Source organism: Orcinus orca, chromosome 13 (assembly GCF_937001465.1).
Source record: "Orcinus orca chromosome 13, mOrcOrc1.1, whole genome shotgun sequence".
NCBI classification, from domain to species: domain Eukaryota; kingdom Metazoa; phylum Chordata; class Mammalia; order Artiodactyla; family Delphinidae; genus Orcinus; species Orcinus orca.
Genome location: NC_064571.1, coordinates 39,571,942 through 39,589,601, shown reverse-complemented (window position 1 = coordinate 39,589,601; position 17,660 = coordinate 39,571,942). Strand labels below are relative to the sequence as shown.

The following is a 17,660-nucleotide window of genomic DNA, read 5'->3' as shown; positions in this document are numbered from 1 at the left end:
CTATTAGATACTTTATATCTAAAGTATTTTTAAAATTTTTATAGCCTTATCCAAGCACAGACTTTAGGCAAACCTGAAGTAGGAAAAATGACATCAGAATAATCCCACTGATCATTGATAATTAAGGCCTTTGATCTGTGCAGTTCAGAAAACTACAAGAACATTATCTCATAACTCTCAAATGTTCTCTGAAGTAGGAAGGCAATTACTATTACCCTAATTTACAGATGTCTTTAAAAGGTTAGAGAGCTGTTCCACGTGGAGCTAAAGGCAAAAGTAGGGATGAATTGTAAAAACTTTCTTAGTCTTTCTAGACCACTCTGAGTCCACAATTGTTCTTTTCAGAGGTATAAAGATTATTATAATGTAGTTTGAAATTTTTTCTAGTCAAAAAATAAAAGGCTGAAATGAAAATTTTAGTCTGGTCTGGTTAGTGCATTTCATACTCAACCAAACATTTCTGGGATGCTTAATAAATAGTTAAGGATGGTCCCTCTTATCAAAACTATTTAAGACATTACAAAGAACAATGGACACACTATCATTTATTATTTATCACCTAAATGTTTTCAGTGTGAATAACATTTTGTTCTTAAACGTTCTCCAGGGCTAGATAGTATATCTAGCATTGAAAACCTATTTGGGGAGATTATTAATATTATTAACTTTTGAATAAAGAAATTTCTACATATGAATGTGTATTATTCTTACTTTAAACATATTTCTGTCACTCATTTCCTGTTTCAGTTAATGGCATCACCATCCTACTTATATACCAGGCTGGAAGTATTAGTGATCTTCATTACTTTTCTCTCCCTTACCTCCAATCCATTTGGTTACCTAGTCCTGTATGTCTACAGTTTTTTGTGTACCCATCTATCCATTTATTCCCATGGGCACTGCCTGAGATGACGCCCTCTTCACCTGATCTCTAATCTTTTGCCTCTCTAGTATTTCACACTGCTTCCTGAAATATACGCCTGACCATTTCACTCCTCTTGAATGGCTTTCATTCCTAATGGAATTAGGCATTGAGTCCTAATGCCTTACTGTGAAATCTCATCATGGCTGTATCCCATCCTGACTCTTCTTCCATCAGACTAGACTTTAAAACTTTATACAGAAACTCTGCACTATTTTTGTACTTTTGCTGTTCCTTCTACTTCGAAATATCCCTGTTTCTTCCTGTAGAAATCCTAAACACATGCCATTTTCTTCATGAATCTCTTTAATTATTCCAGTCAGATTTAATATCCCTCTTGTATATACATTCATAATACCTGGGCTAAACCTTTTTCTTTTACATCCTTGACATTTTATTTTGAATTGTAGTTCATTGTGTATATACATTTCTTTCGTACGATCATGACTTGTTGTCAGTGGAGACTATATAGAACACAGTCACACCTTAATAACTTTGCATGTAGTAGTAGTCTTAGCTTTCAACTTTTACTGGAATTTTATAATTGATTGAGCAAGTCAGTTTCATGAATTGATTCATCTTCCTACTATAACTAAAAAAATGACTAGAAAGAATAATTTTGTTTCATAGGTGGTAAAAACTCAGGAAAAAGTTGCTATCTTTGGATGTGTTTCCTGAAATCAGCAATGTAGATAGAAATGGATTCTTCTATTGTCTGTAGTAAACTATTCTAAACATTTAAAAATTTTAAGTATGTGTTCTACCTGTATTCTTTCCTATGAAACTGTTGTAGGACATTAATAAAGGCTGACAGAATTCAAAACTTCCCTTAGTTTGTTCCATTCTTCTAGCCTTCCCACCAGCTGCTCTTTATAATTTAGAAGTGCCTGCTCTGTGTCAGGCACAATTCTAGGTGCTAGAGATACAGCTGTAAACAAACGTAGTTTGTTTTCTAGTTTCAGGAAACAGTCATGTAAAGAAAGCAAATATATACAGTATAGCAGATTAAGAATTGTACAAAATACTAAGAAATACAGAAAATCTATTTCTATATGATTGTCAGAGTCTGGGCTAAATTGCTTGCTTTGAGTTTAAATATCTATTTAAATCCTTGCTTGTCTATCACATTCCTTGCCTATGCTAATTTTGTTTAGGGTTTGTATTGAATATTTTAGGTTCCAAATTACATAGCAATATATAAATATTAAACCTAAATAGAACTTATTAAACTTAGATATAATTTTGAAGTGAATGTTATTCATGCTAAATAATATATAAGTTCTTAGAAAATCATAAAAATCAAATTTTTAAAATTTTAATAATTTTTCAGCATTAGGGCATTATATTTAAATGCTAATTTAAAAAACTTTAGAAAATGAACCATCATTTTTCACTTGTGTGAAACTAAGTTTTTTTTACATATATGGTAGTTTGCTTAAATCAGGGTATACACAGGCATCATATTTAGTCAAATGAACAATTTATTTCCATCGGGTACCAGTTAATCTTACATGTTTGCTAATCTTAAATGACTGTCACATCACTTGGCTTTAAAAGTTCTCTGTGCTCTCCCTAGGGTAGCTTATTTTCTGCTCTTCCCAAGCTATAGCAAAAAATGTCTATCATTGCCTGTGCTACCCTGCCAACTGACCTAAGAGAAACTCCTTTCCCTATAGTCCTTGCTACGTGAGTAGTAAACCATGCCAGCTTTTTATCCCTACCCACTGATCCCCAGTTAATTAGATCAGAGGGAACCCTGAACAATGATTGCTCATCCATAGTCTAAACAGGTATTTGTGACATGGTTTGGTGTAACCGGCTCTGCTCAGGCAGAGCCTATGGTTTTGGGTTGAGATAGATTCTTTTCAGGATTTTCAACTTATTGATGTAGGGAAGCTGCCAGATGGTGATGAGCATTGTAGCTGAGAGGTCACATAGAGCTTGTATTAGACTAGTAATTATGTGGATCATGTGTATATTGCAGAATTGGTTTTCTGGGAAGAAGAGACTAGAACTAAGGTGTTGGGGGGGTGGTTGGGGGGTGCACATGTGTCTGTGTGCGAGTTTGCATGTATGTGAGTGAGAATAATAACGGTTCCTGATGGTTTCATAAGCCCTGAAAGGCCCAGCCTGGCCTCCTCACTGTCCTACAGACCTACCATGCTCATTCCCAACTCTGTGCATTTGCCTAAGTTAGTCTCCCTATCTTTGGTCTTTCTTGAATAGTACCACCAGGTTAGTGTTCCTTAAAATCTCCTGATAATGATATTTATCAGGCCAAAAATCATTAATGGTTTCTGTATTACCTTTGTGATAAAGTTTAAGTTCCTTAGTTATGTATATATGATCTTTTTACTCTGCTTCCTAAGATGTTTTGTCTAAAAGAACAAAGCCCATTTAGTTTGGTATTTTAGTGTAACAGGTCATGGTGAAAGTCCATAGCTCTATTCTTTTGGTCATTTGTCTCTAGGAACTTTACTGAGAATATCAGTTAGACTGAGAGCCCCATAGTCATTTGTTGCAGAAGAAAAGAGAAATGGCTCTCTGGTTGAAACATGAGCTGCCAGAGGCATGTCTCTACATTTTGAATGTAGGTGAATAGCGGTGCATTCAGGGGCTACTGCCCCTGGTGGAAGAATTTTATGAGTCCAGCCTTCCCTATCCAGCTTCTTGCCAGTTGACAGGCAGTCTGTCTGATGCTTAACCTGACAATGTTGCCAAACTGTCCAGTAACCCTTTCTTTGAGTTTTAAATTCTAAATGTTTTTATTGATCAGAAAGAAATAGCCCTTTAGAGATCATTTAAGTTTTGCTTTGAAAGCCCTGACCACCACAGTGCCAACAGAATTGACTTATAGTGTGGTTGGTTAAACTGGCATTCATTTGGGAATTTTTCAGAACTCCAAGTTTTATGGGTCAGCATTCAGCCTTATCCTCTAATTTGAAAAAGATGTGAAGAATAGCAACATATAACTCTTGGCAAGATACAAAATGCAATGATTTCCCCTCCTTATCATGGCCTTTATCTTTTAAAGGTTATCTATTAAAATCTTAACTCTTTACTCCAGAATTCAAGGTCTCTCACAATTTTCTCCCATCTGCGTTCCATTCCTTCTCTAAAGGAATTCTCTTTTTTAGCTAAGCAAGTCTATCCATTCTCCTTCCTCCCCACAACATGCCAGGCATATTTCTCCCTCAGTGTCTTTGCACATAACGTTTGCCTAGCCTTAAATATCCTCTCTCCTATCTCTAGCTTGCAAGGCCCAGCATAATATTTACTTCCTCAAATCAAAATAATATAAATTATATATCAGCATCAATAAATACTTTAAAAATAAATGACTCCTCTTTTCACTGACAGAAGGCATATGCACTGTGAATCTATAGTTATCCTAGGTGACTGAGCATTTTGCAAATAAAAATTTCAGGGGTGTCACACAAAAATGAAGTTTCTAGAAATTTTGAAATAACAAAGATTGGTCAACACCGGGCCCACTTTTCTACAAATAAGAGGTTGGAGCTGAGAAATTATTATCCCTTTAAATGATACTTGTATTCACCACTTTAATCCCACCACTCCTTACTCTCTCCCCATATTGCCCCAGCCTGCTTTGGGTCTCTACTTGGCCCTCTGCCCCATAGGCAATTGAATTTAAGATGATGGCTATGGAGATACCCAAGGAAAATGAAAGGATAGTCTTCTAAGAAGAAAGGAGAGATTATCAAGGTCTTTGATAGTCTCTGTCTTAACAGCTAGGAAGGTCACTTCATATTTACCTCCTACCTCCTAATTGACAATAATCAGCGAAAATAACTCAGAAAGTAAGGATATTTAATCATGGGAAAGTTACCAAGAAATGAAATACCTTTCAGAAAGTAATGTTCTGACCTTAGCTCAGAATAGGGAGTAATCACTAAGAAGGCTGTCTGAGGGGGCTTCCCTGGTGGCGCAGTGGTTGAGAATCTGCCTGCTAATGCAGGGAACACGGGTTTGAGCCCTGGTCTGGGAGGATCCCATATGCCACGGAGCAACTAGGCCCATGAGCCACAACTACTGAGCCTGCGTGTCTGGAGCGTGTGCTCCGCAAAAAGAGAGGCCGCGATGAAGAGCGGCCCCCGCTTGCCACAACTAGAGAAAGCCCTCGCACAGAAACGAAGACCCAACACAGCAAAAATAAATAAACTTTTTATTAAAAAAAAAAAGAAGAAGGCTGTCTGAGACTTGACATCACTTTTAGGATCCATTTGCTCCAAAGGGTGAGCCCTTTGGGACAATAGAATGGAAGCAAAGCTTTCAAAACAGCTAATATACCGGAGGTAGGGATTCATTTTGGCCTTAAGTGTAGTTACTGTCCCTTTTCTCATCTGCCTTCCTATAAACATTTTGATTAGGCAATAATAGTTGGTATTTGTCCAATGTTTTAAATAAGTTCTTTTATTATGTTGCCTCATTTAAATTTCCTAAAACCCCTACAAAGTGGGATACAATGGATGAAGAATGTCAGGCTCCGGGAGTTTAACTGAATTACCTAAGTTCACATGAATATTAAGTGATAGAATTGGAAGTAGATCCTAGATCTTGAGATTTCTGGTCTTGTGCTCTGTAATTTTATACTGTCTGGGTCTTCATTATCTTCCTATGAATGATCTCATCCTGCTTTTGTATGTGTTACCAAAGGACGGGGCAATGACGCTAAGTCCGTAGCAAGGAGACAGTGATGTGAGAAATGAATTTTACTGAGACAGCCTCTTATAATTTATTCAGTCTTCTTTACCTCCTTGAGTAAACTACCTGGAAAGTGGCTAACGGTTTTCTCAGAACGTCAAAAGTCTTTTTCTTTTTTTTGACCATACCACACGGCTCGTAGGATCTTAGTTCCCTGACCAGGGATTGAACCCAGGCCCTTGTTAGTGAAAGCACAGAGTCCTAACCACTAGACCCCCAGGGAATTCCTGAATGTCAGAAGTCTTGATCTACATGTCTACTATAGATCAAAAATATTGATCTACATGATCTAGTGAAATTGCCTTTTAAATTGTTTTAATTTATGGCCTTTTTTTCCTGTTAGAATGTTAGCTTCTCAAGGGCAGAGACTCCATCTTGCTTACCACTGAATCCTCAGTGTTTAGAACTATACCTAGCAGATATAAGACAGTCAATAAGTATCTCATGCCTAATTCACTGACTTAGTGTTTTAATGTCTTTACATTGAGAACCTGCTGCCCCCAGTCAAATGTTGGTGGTTTTTCTGAAATCCACTTTTTCCTTTAGGTCTGACATGGGTGGTCAGCCCTGTGAAGGAGTGTGGACATTGACCTAGAGCAGCTTGGAGTTGAAACAATTATGTTTATGTGATAAAAGTCTCTGAGTCACATGGCAAATGGGTTTTTCTTTGTATACCTTTTCTCTCAATGCTGCTTGTATTTGATCCTTTGTAGCCATCAATACTTTCAAGCCCCTTCAGTTCTGAAGTGTCCTGTGTTGTCTGTCTATACCATGAAGTGGGAGAGGTTGGGAAGCATTGCTTTATTGGATTACAAGCAGAGTCTAAGATTCTGGACTTCAGCAAGAGGTCTTCTACATGGTAAGAGTTTTGTGATAATGCAGGCGAGGGAAATACACAGACATGTTTGTAACAGAGCATCAGCAAGTCTGCTGTTTCCAAGAACAGAAAGCACAAAAATCCAGATTCTGAAAGGTTAAGAAGGGCTTACTGTTTAGTCCTGAGACTTCGCCAGTTTCTTCATGGTTGAGCCTAGCCTTTTCTAATTCCTAATATTTGAATCCATTGGGTGGTCTTGTTTAATAAAGACTACTATTAAGAAGGGAAGAGAGGGCAAATAGTGTGCCTGATCCTTGCAGGGAGAAAAAAAGTATGTTGAAAGAGCACAGAGCTCTCAAGATGTTAAGTAACACTGTACTTTGGGCTTGTCATAGCCTGAAGCAGTTGGTGCTGTTTCCCAATGTGAGCTCTTTTTTGTTTCACCAGGACAATGTTAGGTCCCAGGTGTCTTTCACGTGACTGTTTGTCACTATTAAGAGCCAAGTGCCTGTTCTGAAGAAAACAGAGCTGTAGTTAAAGTGTTCAGGAGAACTCCTTTTGAAGTGTCAGGGGACAGGATGTGTGTAACAGGGTAGGAAGAGAGGCTAACATTTATTGAGAGTCTGTTTCACACAAGACAGTGCTGGGTACTTGCATATGTGCTATCTTATTTAATCTTTATAACAGTCCTATAAGATTAATACTATTTTTCCATTTTCTAGATTTGGAAACCAAAACTTAAGAAAATTAGATGACTTTCCCAATGTTACACAGCTTTTAATAGTGGAGCCATATCTAAATCTGAATTGTCTTAACTCTCAAACCAATGATTTTTTCCCCTTCATGATATTGCTTTGGATTCCATGTATGATGATGGAGAAGTCTCATTTCTTGATCTTCCTGTAGAGGGAGAGGGAAACAGTATAAAATAGTGGAATTTACATGCATTTACATATTCCTTTCTAACCTTAACTTTCAAAATGTTTTAAATATACTGAACTTTTAAACATAATACTGAGTAAGGTCTTAATGGGTGATGCAGTGGAGTGGCTGAGAAGTACTTTTCTCCCTAAATTTAAAGATGTTTGCAAAAGTATATATTACTTTCTGGAAATTTCCAATTATGAGCTATTAGGTCCTAAAGAACAGAGGTTAATAGTGACCTTCAGGGTATAGCATCATCATTGTCATATGTTTAGACTTAACTCCGGTTGAGAATTCCCATTTCTAAAACAGTTCATTTTAATCTAAGTATTTCTTGAAGGCAGACTCAGACTTAGGGCCTCTGTCCTATAAATGACAGAATTACTGGAAGTTCTGTCTTAAAGTTCATACTATATATTTTTACTCTTCATTGATGAAAATAAAGACTTTGCATTAAAATTTTCTTTTGAGACTTCCCTGGCGGTCCAGTGGTTAGACTTCACGCTTCCACTGCAGGGGCCGTGGATTTGATCCCTGGTCGGGGAGCTAAGATCCCACATGCCATGCGGTACCGTCAAAAGAAAATAGATAAATAAAATAAAATTTTATTTTATCTTTTCATACTACAGATGTAAACCCTCATTTCGGCACAATAATGAGAACCTAATTTTCCGTTTGCTTTGCTAGAGGCCCCTCCTCACAGGTTGAAATGTGGGGCACAGAAATTTACTTGTTTGTTTCATTTTATTTTTCTTCCCCCTAGGGATCATTTGACTTTCATTTGAAGTTCTAATTGACATAGGGGGAAAAACAGAAAAATGGTGAAATATTTGAGATAGTAACATAGAAAAATACCAATTAAATTCGATTCCAAATCTCAAAAGTGGATTTGTATTTCTGTACTTTGAAGAATTGGTTCAGCTACTATAATCTTTTTTTGTTGTTTTGTTTTAATCTCTGACATAGAGTGATTTAACATAAATAGAATAATTTTATCGGTGTCTTCTAAGAGAAGGTGGGGAGAATGAGATTATTGTACTAAAACAATAGATTGGAAATGCTCTGCACACAAGCTCCCTTGTCCTCTTGCTATGGGCAGGGGAATTACGGAAGTGAAGTAAGAATGGTATGTTAACTGTGGGCTTCCAGATTTTTCAGTGTTATTGTTGAAGATTAAAATTTGACTATAAGAAAATTGCTTGATTTGGCTGTTCTCTTTTTTCTTAGAACTGACAGTAATGAGTTGACAGGAAGGGATAGGCTTTGCACCTGAGCTCCTGACCCTGCTTTTAGTCACGGTATTCATTAGCACTCCCCTAAACAAGTTCACATTCTTGGCAGCTCTAACCTGGAGTCAATAGAGATGCTGCTTAATCAACCAATATTATTTTAATGTTGCTGGGGTATGAGATACTGTGGTAAAATCAGAGAATGTAAGATACAGTTTACCCCACCCCATCTGTGGTAAGTTGCCTTGGATGCATTATCTCATTAATTCTTCACAGCAACCCTATCCCTTAAATCTGTTAAAAATCATCATTTTACAGATTAGGAATTTAAAACTTAGCCAGCCACACAGCTAGAAATAGTGAAGTTTTAATTTAGGTTTGGATTTAGGCTTGTATGACTTCAGAACCCATGTTCACTAATCACTGGGGGTAGGAACTAGGGAATAGATAGGCATTTGCACGTATATAGAATCTCATTATGAGGAAACATCAGACAAACCCAAGTTAACATTCTGTAAAATAACTAACATATTCTTCAAAAATGTCAAGATCAAGAAACACAAGACAGGTTGACTGAGAAACTATTCTAGATTAAAGGAGACTAAAGATGCATGACATCTAAATGCAATCAATGTGTGATTGTGGGTTTGATTTGGAAGCAGGAAAAAAAAACTTCATAAAGGACATTACTGAGGTATTTGATAAAATTTGAATGTAGACTGGGTTAGATAGTAGTGTTTATCAATATTATATAACCGTGACTATATACGAAAATGTCTTGTCTTTAGGAAATATACAGTAAAATTTTTAGGATAAAAGGGCATGACATTCCCTATTTACTCTCACGTGGTTGTGAGAGAGAGGGAATGACAAAGAAAATGTGGCAAAGTATAAATAATTGAATAAATGGTGAATCTGGGGAAAGAGTATAGGAGAGTCATATTTTTGTCATTTTTTTGTATACTTGAAATGATGTAATGAAAATTTTTAAATGCCTTATATTCTATAAATGTGGCTAAAATTCTTCAGAAACCTTCAAAACACAACTGGGGCCAGGAGATGAGGACCATATTCTATTCATGCTTACTCCATTGGCAAAGAACTTGCCAAACCAAGTTGAGGAGGTAAACATAGACTGTTATTTTGAAGAGGAAACATAAGTCATACTGTCAAGATGTTTTTCTTATATCTCCTTTGGGGACATACCTCTCTTTTCTTCAAAATAGTTCATTGTTTTCGCTGATATTTTTGTCCCATTTCTTTGGCCCCTCTTAGATAGTTCATATTTCTGACTTACTGACATAATCTTGGATAGAGTGCTAAATATGTTCTTTTTAACAAAAGAATAAACTACAAAGTAGAGTAAACACTATTTTTACTAATTATTTATGTTCGTTTATTTTTATCTTAAACAGTGTATATGCCGTCTACATTCTCTCAGTTTTAGGTGGTTTTTAGTCAAGCCTTGATTACATATGAGTGAACTATGCTGTTTCGGGCATTATCAGGGGCACGCTTTTCCTTCAGCCCACCCAGTCCTGTTTACCCTTGCCTTGGCCAGAGAACAGATGTGGGCAAAATATGAAGGATGTTAAAGGTTTAAACTCATAATTTAATATATTTTTCTCTTTTTCCCAATACTTTTTCATTCGCTTTCCTTTTTAAAAAAATTGAGATATGACATATAACATTATATCAGTTTCAGATGTACAACATAATGATTTGTTATTTTTATATATTGCAAAATGATCATATTTATCTTTTTGTTTTCCGAAAGGGCTTTTAAATGCTGATGTGATTTTTTTCAGGATGAATAATTTGGTGTTCCTGGGTTAGATAACAAGGCAGAACTGGGAATTCCTTCTGATTATAGATGGAAAGAACTCCAGGGTTAAGCAGGTATTTTGGTTCTACTGGCTGTGATCTGGGAGAAGGAGTCTCAGTCAAGGAGGTCCACACATTAGTCAATAGAACAACAAAAGCAAATGTCACCTCCCACTTCTGGTGATCGGGACAAGTAACTATATATACTGTTGAATCCTCCCTCCCTCCCCCTGCTGCCACACACACACAGAAAGAGAGAGGGACTAAAAGGCCATCTTGCTTCAGAATAAGAACTCAGTCTCTTTATAATATGTCTCTGCATAGTAACTTTGGGTTATCGTACTATCAACACTCAGCTTTCCTTTGAGTCTGTTAAAGTTAACTTAATCATAGATCATAGACTAACTTTCACATGTGGGTACTTAGTGACTATAAATAATGGTGTTTATGTTATTATATATGAATGTGAGTCAGGATTGTGCAATGGTTAAGTGCTTGGACTCTGAAGCCAGACAGACCTGGGTTTAAAACTGGCTCTGCCACTTATTACCTGTGTGGCCTTAAACAAGTTGCTCATCTTTCCTTATCTGTAAAATGGGATAAAGTTCTCCTCACCAATGTGAAATAATACATGTAAAGCACTTAGTGTTATGCCTGGCATTTTTATATCTTTGATAAATGTTAGCCATTGTTAGTTATCATTGCTATTAATATTATTATCATTAGTGTAATATCAGTATCCGCTTACATTTGCTAATGTCTTCAGATTTATCACACTTTTCCCATAATCTCTCCTACTCCTGCCTTCCAGGCTGACTTCTTTTTAATTGAGACATTTCATTTTTTAGGTGTTTCATTTTCCCCCAGGGTTCAGAGATGATCCTTGTATCCCCCTCAATCTCTTCTCTTCCCTCCACTACTTCCAAAGCCTGCTGAATGAATGGTGACAAAGTAAGAAATTCTCTTTCTTCGCCAGTTAGGACCTGACTACCTGTTCTGTCTTTTGCAAAGGGCTGAACTTTTAATCCTAGTTTCTAGAACTGTGGGCAATATTAAGCAAATGAGGCCTTACTTTCTTTTCCTCCATAAATTGGATCAGAAGTATATCAAAACCCATAAAATCCATTGCATTATCTGACGAAGTCTTCCTGCTGAATATAGCTAAAAAGATGTGATTTTGGGTCAGATGGACAAAGTCTGTTACTTCTACAGTTGTTCGAAGTACCTTACCTTTGGCTTGGTCTCTACTTAGTTACAGGGTCGTTCTAAGGATCAGATGAGGTAGGTCATGCATGTGAAAGGGCTTTCTAAACTGTAAAACACCATGTTAATATGACGGATGATTATTGTGTATGAACAAAGGCCCCAGCAACCTATGTGATGCCAGAATTCAACCCTAGACAATAAAGATGCAATCTCCTCTCTTTCTGCCACCTCCAGAAGTTTTCAGTAAGCTATTTGAGCTAGAGAGGCTAGTGACTAACTTCATGCCGTGACCACAAATCCTTTCTTCTTCCCTCATCCCCATATTCTCTTACAGAATGTTACGCCAGATTCTGAGTCAGTCTTCAGAGCTGGACTTTGGGATACAGCGTGGCAAGCAAGGTACTTAATAGGATCTAGGAGTGAGGATTAGGAAAGATTTCTTTTGTGCCATTTTCCAACCCCCTTCCTGGCAGCCCCTATTGATTAAATGACATTTCAAAGTCGAGTTCAGTAAGGATGAGGCCAGATATGGCTTCTGCCAAACTGGGCTGGCAGATCTGAGCAGTCAGCAGATAGCTTGTGTGTGTGTGTGTGTGTGTTTCTTGTTTCTGGATTATTAGAAATTCTTTTCTGTACGATATGAACAGCAAACCTAGACTCGTGTGAGATCATCATCATCATCATCATAACCGCACTTAGGGGATGCCTGATAACAAAGTACACTCCAAGCACTGGGGATTATTATGAACTGAATTGTGTCCCCCACAAATTCAAATGTTAAAATGAAGGTTCCAACGTCCAGTGCCTCAGAGTGTTACTGTATTTGGAGTTAGTTGGAAATCCGACAAAATTAATCCCCATTCTCCACAACATTGCCAAAAAAAAAAAAATTCATCCAAAACTTCTTCTCCCTAAATCAGCGTTTTCTGAATTCAAAAGTCCTCTTATCCTTAGTCATTTCAGCCTTTGCCCTCCTTACATAAAGAAGGGCCAAGGGAAATGCTGCTTTATGACTATGCCTATTTCTGCTTAATTGTACTATCATGAATGACTTAAAAGGAACCACATTGAGAAAGTTGGGAATAGATAGATGTTGCTATTGGCAGAGCAATGGCATTGACCTCTAATTAGACGTCCTCTAGTTGTCTTCTTCCCCTGCCAAGGATTTTGTCATTCATTGCCACACTCTTGTCTTTTTATTGGACATATTAAGGTGTTTCCCCCATTTTAATCTCTAGGTTATCAAGAACCCCTTAGAAAGCAAGTACCATTGCATACTTTGTTCCTGCCTAACTAATGGTATTGCCTAAATGAGCTACTCTGGATAAGGTGGGGTTTTTTGTTTGTTTTTGTTTTTTAATCTTCTCTATTCCTTTCATGTAAATATATTTTAGTTTGTTTGTCAAAGTTGTTTGCAAATGAGTTTGCTCTGGAATGTACCTCATCAGGAATGATGAGGGGCCCCAATGTGAACTTCAAACTAAAATTAGCAACACTCCTTCTCATGTGCTAAAGAGTTTTGTCATTTGGTTTCTCTAAAATTTAAGTGAAATTTCTCCTTCCTTCAGCGTGATTTGCCTTTTCAGCTGTCTAGCAGTTGTTGCTCTGATTCTTTGTCCATTGTCACGTGGAAACTAGTTCTACTTAGCCAAAATTCTGTATTATTTCCTAAAGATCAAACCACAGCACCTAAAACTAGTTTTTTACCCAAATATTTTTCAGCCACAGTTTTTCAAAATACAGAAAATCTTAACAGCTGAATATTAAATCCAGCTGAAAATGAAAAGTTGTAAAATGAAGTAGAGCACAATATTTTGTAGAAATCAGCCAATGATCTAATTGTATTGAGCTTTTAGTGTTTACATAACTTGGCTCCATTTTATTTTCCTTTTTGGGTATTTCTAAAATACTAAATGTGTAAGTCTTGATGCTTATATAAATCAGTACAAAATCGGGTATTTCTAATTAGTTCCCATTCTACTCTGTTAAATCTACACTAATCAGGTTTGAAAGTGTCCATATTGAGGGTCAGATGTAGGTGTTAGTGGGCAATGGATTGAATCAAAGAGCTGGGAATTCTGGGCTTCATGTAAGTGGGGCTAGTCTCTGGGTTTCTTTTGGTTTGAGTGGTAAAATGAAGATTGATGTGGTACCTTTACCTTTCACTATACACTGAAGAGGAGCAGATATGTGTCAGCCTGCTTTGAAATCTTTGGAGGAAGAAGAATAGTGATAGTCTTGGTTTAGCAGTACAGAATTTGGCCAATGAAAGAACCACTCATTCTTGCAAGGTCAAAACTATTTTCTCCCTTTCAGAAACAAGTCAGGTTGCCTGGGCCAAAATACATTTTCCTTTTGACCACACATTGGCAGGACAGGCATGTCCAGTTTTCTTCTAGGTCGTAGCTCTAGATTTTTTCCAGCTAAGAAATATTCAACCAAAAGAATCTCAGGGTCCTGTTCTTGGCCTATTCCCACTTTCTCTCTTCTTAGAAATTCAAACAACTTTGAGTGGACAGTGTTCTTGGGATCTCATTGCCTTGTTGGGTCACAGGCCCTGAGCCTGCAGATGAAAATGAAAGCACCCCAGCAGAAGGATGTGTGTGTGTTTGTGTGTGTGTAAATTCAGCCTTTGGATTTCATTGAGATTGTCTTGCTAATGCCCCTTTATAAGGTTCACTAGGTTTTCCTGGTGCCTAGTGACCCGGGTGATCAGGTGATTAGAAAGGCACGGAGAGTATGGATCTGGGATCTGACTAGCTTAAGATACTTCATCTATGGATCTGTGCATCTGATATGGGTTATGTGATAAGGAGAAGAATTTGCCTTTGGTATTTTCCTACTTTTATGTTTTATGCCCTACCTATTCATCCCATTTCCCCCAGTCCCTCTTAATAGTAGGTACCCTATGATTTAGGGCAGGCTACTTGGGTTCATCCTTTCTGGAGGAAAATAAATCTCTTGATTTAAGTTGTAGAAAGCTGTTAATGACTTTTTTGTATTACCTCTCCTGGGAGTATTTCTGTTTTAAAGACATTATCTAGGCTGAGAACAGTAGTCCTGGTTACTAAAGGAAGGGAAATATTTGGGATAAGAAGAACTTTCTGGCTTAAATTGCTACCATATGGGTATGATTTTCAAAAGTAGTTATGTGAAGTCACAGTTAAAGTTCCTCTAATTTCCTTTTCTATAAAACTTTTTGCAGAGCTGCTGTGATTTAGTCATACTAACCAGTTTAAATTTCACTTCCTTTTCCCATCTTGTAGAAATACTTAAAAGATGGACCAAAAAGGAGGAGGAAGTCAAGCAGCAGAGACCCAGATAATAGGTTTCTGAATAATGAAGATCTGATGTTATTTTATTTAAAATTTTTGCCACTTTATATAAAACCTGTGTGCGCCACTTGGAAAGTTGAAGTTCGGTGCCTCAGATTTGTTTAGCAGTAACTTATATCTGTGGTAGATCTGAAACTCCCTGATACCTAATGTCTGTTTTCTCCCTTGAGTTTCTAGTTAGCTGATTAAAAATTCATGTTTTCTCATAAAGTTTATCTTTTAATGTAATAAGAATTTGTGAGAGTCGGGACTTTTTAATTTTTTTAAGCACTTTAAACTCCTATTGTCAGGTTGTCCTCACAAAAGTGTTTTGAAATGCCTGAATGACATCACCAGAAAACTCAGTAATTGTTATCCAGTGATGGTTAATGCTTTTATACTACACTGGTAATACTCTCTCTTCTTCTAGGAGATTGCAGGAATATGGATAAATACTTCCTCTAGAAGCTGCTCCAGCTCTGAAAGTACCATGTCTTAGTCCCACATATGGTCTTAGCACATTATGGACATCTGTTGAGTTTTGGGGTGAATCATTTTAATTTAGTTGCTTGGTCATTAAGTTTCAGTCGTAGCTTCCAAAAGAGTCTGATTTTAGTATTTTCTGATCTTCAGTAGCATAATTTGCTTCGTGATTTACAGTATAATTTTTTTTTCCCTTTTGGAAAATTGCTTTATCATGCTTTTTACACAGTAGATGTAGGACTTGTCAGCTATTATATTTGAAATGAGGATTTCCTCAGGATTAAAAATGGCCTGAGTAAGGACCATTGGTTGTAATTATGTATTGCTAAAAATGTTCATTGAAAGATTAAAAAACATTATAAATCACAAGTTTTCTTTTGGAAAGTATTGTTTTAAGCTACAGCATAAGCTATCCATTGCTTTAGATATAGAGTATAAGAACAGGTTGTAGAGATGAGGCCATGTGTCTGGTATCAAGACCCTTGATGCAAATTCTTCATGAAATGTCATCTCACACGGTTGTTGTTACTATTATTCTTTTTCTTTTTTAATATCAAAATGCTGTTATAATTTTAATATCAAATGATAGAAAAAATTAAATACTGGTTCTGGTTCATACTATCATATTTATCACTTAGAGGGCAGCCTTTCTGCCAACTTAGTCATGATAAAAATTCTTGCTGTGCTCATCTTTGGAGTTTGTATTTGGTGATTATGTACTTTCACAGTCTGAAGAAACTCCTGTTTATACTGAAATAGTGATTGAGGCCAGAAGTAAAGTAGGAAATAAAGAAATGATACCCTTACATAGAAAATACTGGAAATGGCAGAGGAGAAGGAGTTGGGGGTAAGAGAATAAATGTCCTGACCTCTGTCTTCTCTTGTCAGAACCCAACTGTAAGCCAGAGAACAAAGGAATGACAATCTTATAGGACCTGGAACAAGGCAGAGAAAGGTGGAGAATGGCTATGAAAAGACAAGTAGAGAATAATCAGCACAGTTTTCAGGGAACTATAACATTTTAATTTTGGATAAGTGGTCCCTTATGAAGTAACTTGGAGGATTCTTTGCCAAGAGAAGCTATTTTGAGGTCTCCTGAAAGAGTTAGGAGCAGTATTGGTATAATTCTGAGAAAGCTGCAGAAAGTATGGGATTGAGTGGCGAACACAGATTTACTCATGAAGCTGTTTTAAACTTTTCTTGTGGGCAATGTTCAAAGCCTTTGGGTATCTTATTTATTATGTAATTGATCTTCAGGACACTATTGCCAATTTTGACCTTTGCCATACATTCTCTTTCTCTCTCCAGAAGACACAGAGTGGCAGAACTGCAGCTCAGAGGGTTAATTTAAGTTTAGGAAAGGACAGCCCAAACAGAGGGATAGGCTTCATGGCTAAAAGTTTGTGCTCAGCCAAGAGTCCCTTTGTGTCAATAAATGAAGCCAAAAGAAGAATTGGAATAGCCTTATGAAAGCTGGTCACCTGTATGTGGCCTTCTGAATCAGTATTGGTTAGCAGGATCCTAAGGCATCCTTTCGCACTCTCATCCTCCATCCCCCAACTTTAGAATTTTTAAGAGGCCACAACATGTTAGAATTTGCCAAAGTTGTATTCTAATGCTAAATATGACCAATAATTTGGGGATAAAGCTTTATGGAAACTGCATGGGAAATAATACAGAAGATAGGCTATAAGATTTCTATTTTTTCTTATGTTCAGTTTATTCTAAATGGTTCTATTTAGGTATTTATTAAGTCATAGTCCTTTTTATTTTCTATCTTTAGCATTTTGTCACTGTAGTATTGTTTTGCCAAAGAATTGGTCAGGGTATGCTTCTGGACCTAGATAAGGAAGTCATTTAAATGGACAGTACACACAGAGAGGTTATTTAATAGTATGTAGATGGAGAAACCAAACATTTGCTTAATAACAGCCTTCAAATTTTATATAAAATAATAATCAATTATACTCTCTGACCCTGTTGGGAAACAAGTTTAAGCTAAACCATTAAAGATTTAGGTTTGACAAGTAAGAGTTTCCTGAAGAATGTCAGAGTGGTTACCTGGGAAAGGAGTTCCTTAGGAACATGTAAGATGTCCTTCCCTAGAAGTCATTAAAAGCTAGCTAGGAAAAAAAAAAAAAAAAGCTAGCTAGGTTTTTTTTTGTTGTTAGTTTGGAGAGGGTGGCCTCTCAAAGTTCTCTTCTTAGGATTTTATG

The 17,660-nt window shown here is 36.8% G+C and overlaps 1 protein-coding gene across 8 annotated transcripts in view; it reads left to right on the top strand.

Moving 5' to 3' along the window:
* COMMD1 (copper metabolism domain containing 1) overlaps window positions 1-17,660 on the top strand; it is a 166,300-nt gene that overhangs the window by 130,341 nt on the left and 18,299 nt on the right. For 4 of the 8 annotated variants that reach the window (XR_007470906.1, XR_007470907.1, XM_033407288.2 and 1 more), the window contains exon 3: window positions 6,361-6,506. The exons of 3 other annotated variants lie outside the window; for them this stretch is intronic. Coding sequence is in view for 3 of the 5 variants with exons in the window: in XM_033407288.2 (XP_033263179.1) it covers window positions 6,361-6,506 (146 nt within the window). In the remaining 2 variants the exon portion in view is untranslated. Of the gene's footprint in view, window positions 1-6,360; window positions 6,507-11,981; window positions 12,093-17,660 lie in introns of those variants that run through there. One more of the 8 variants, XM_033407289.2, reaches the window with a different exon arrangement.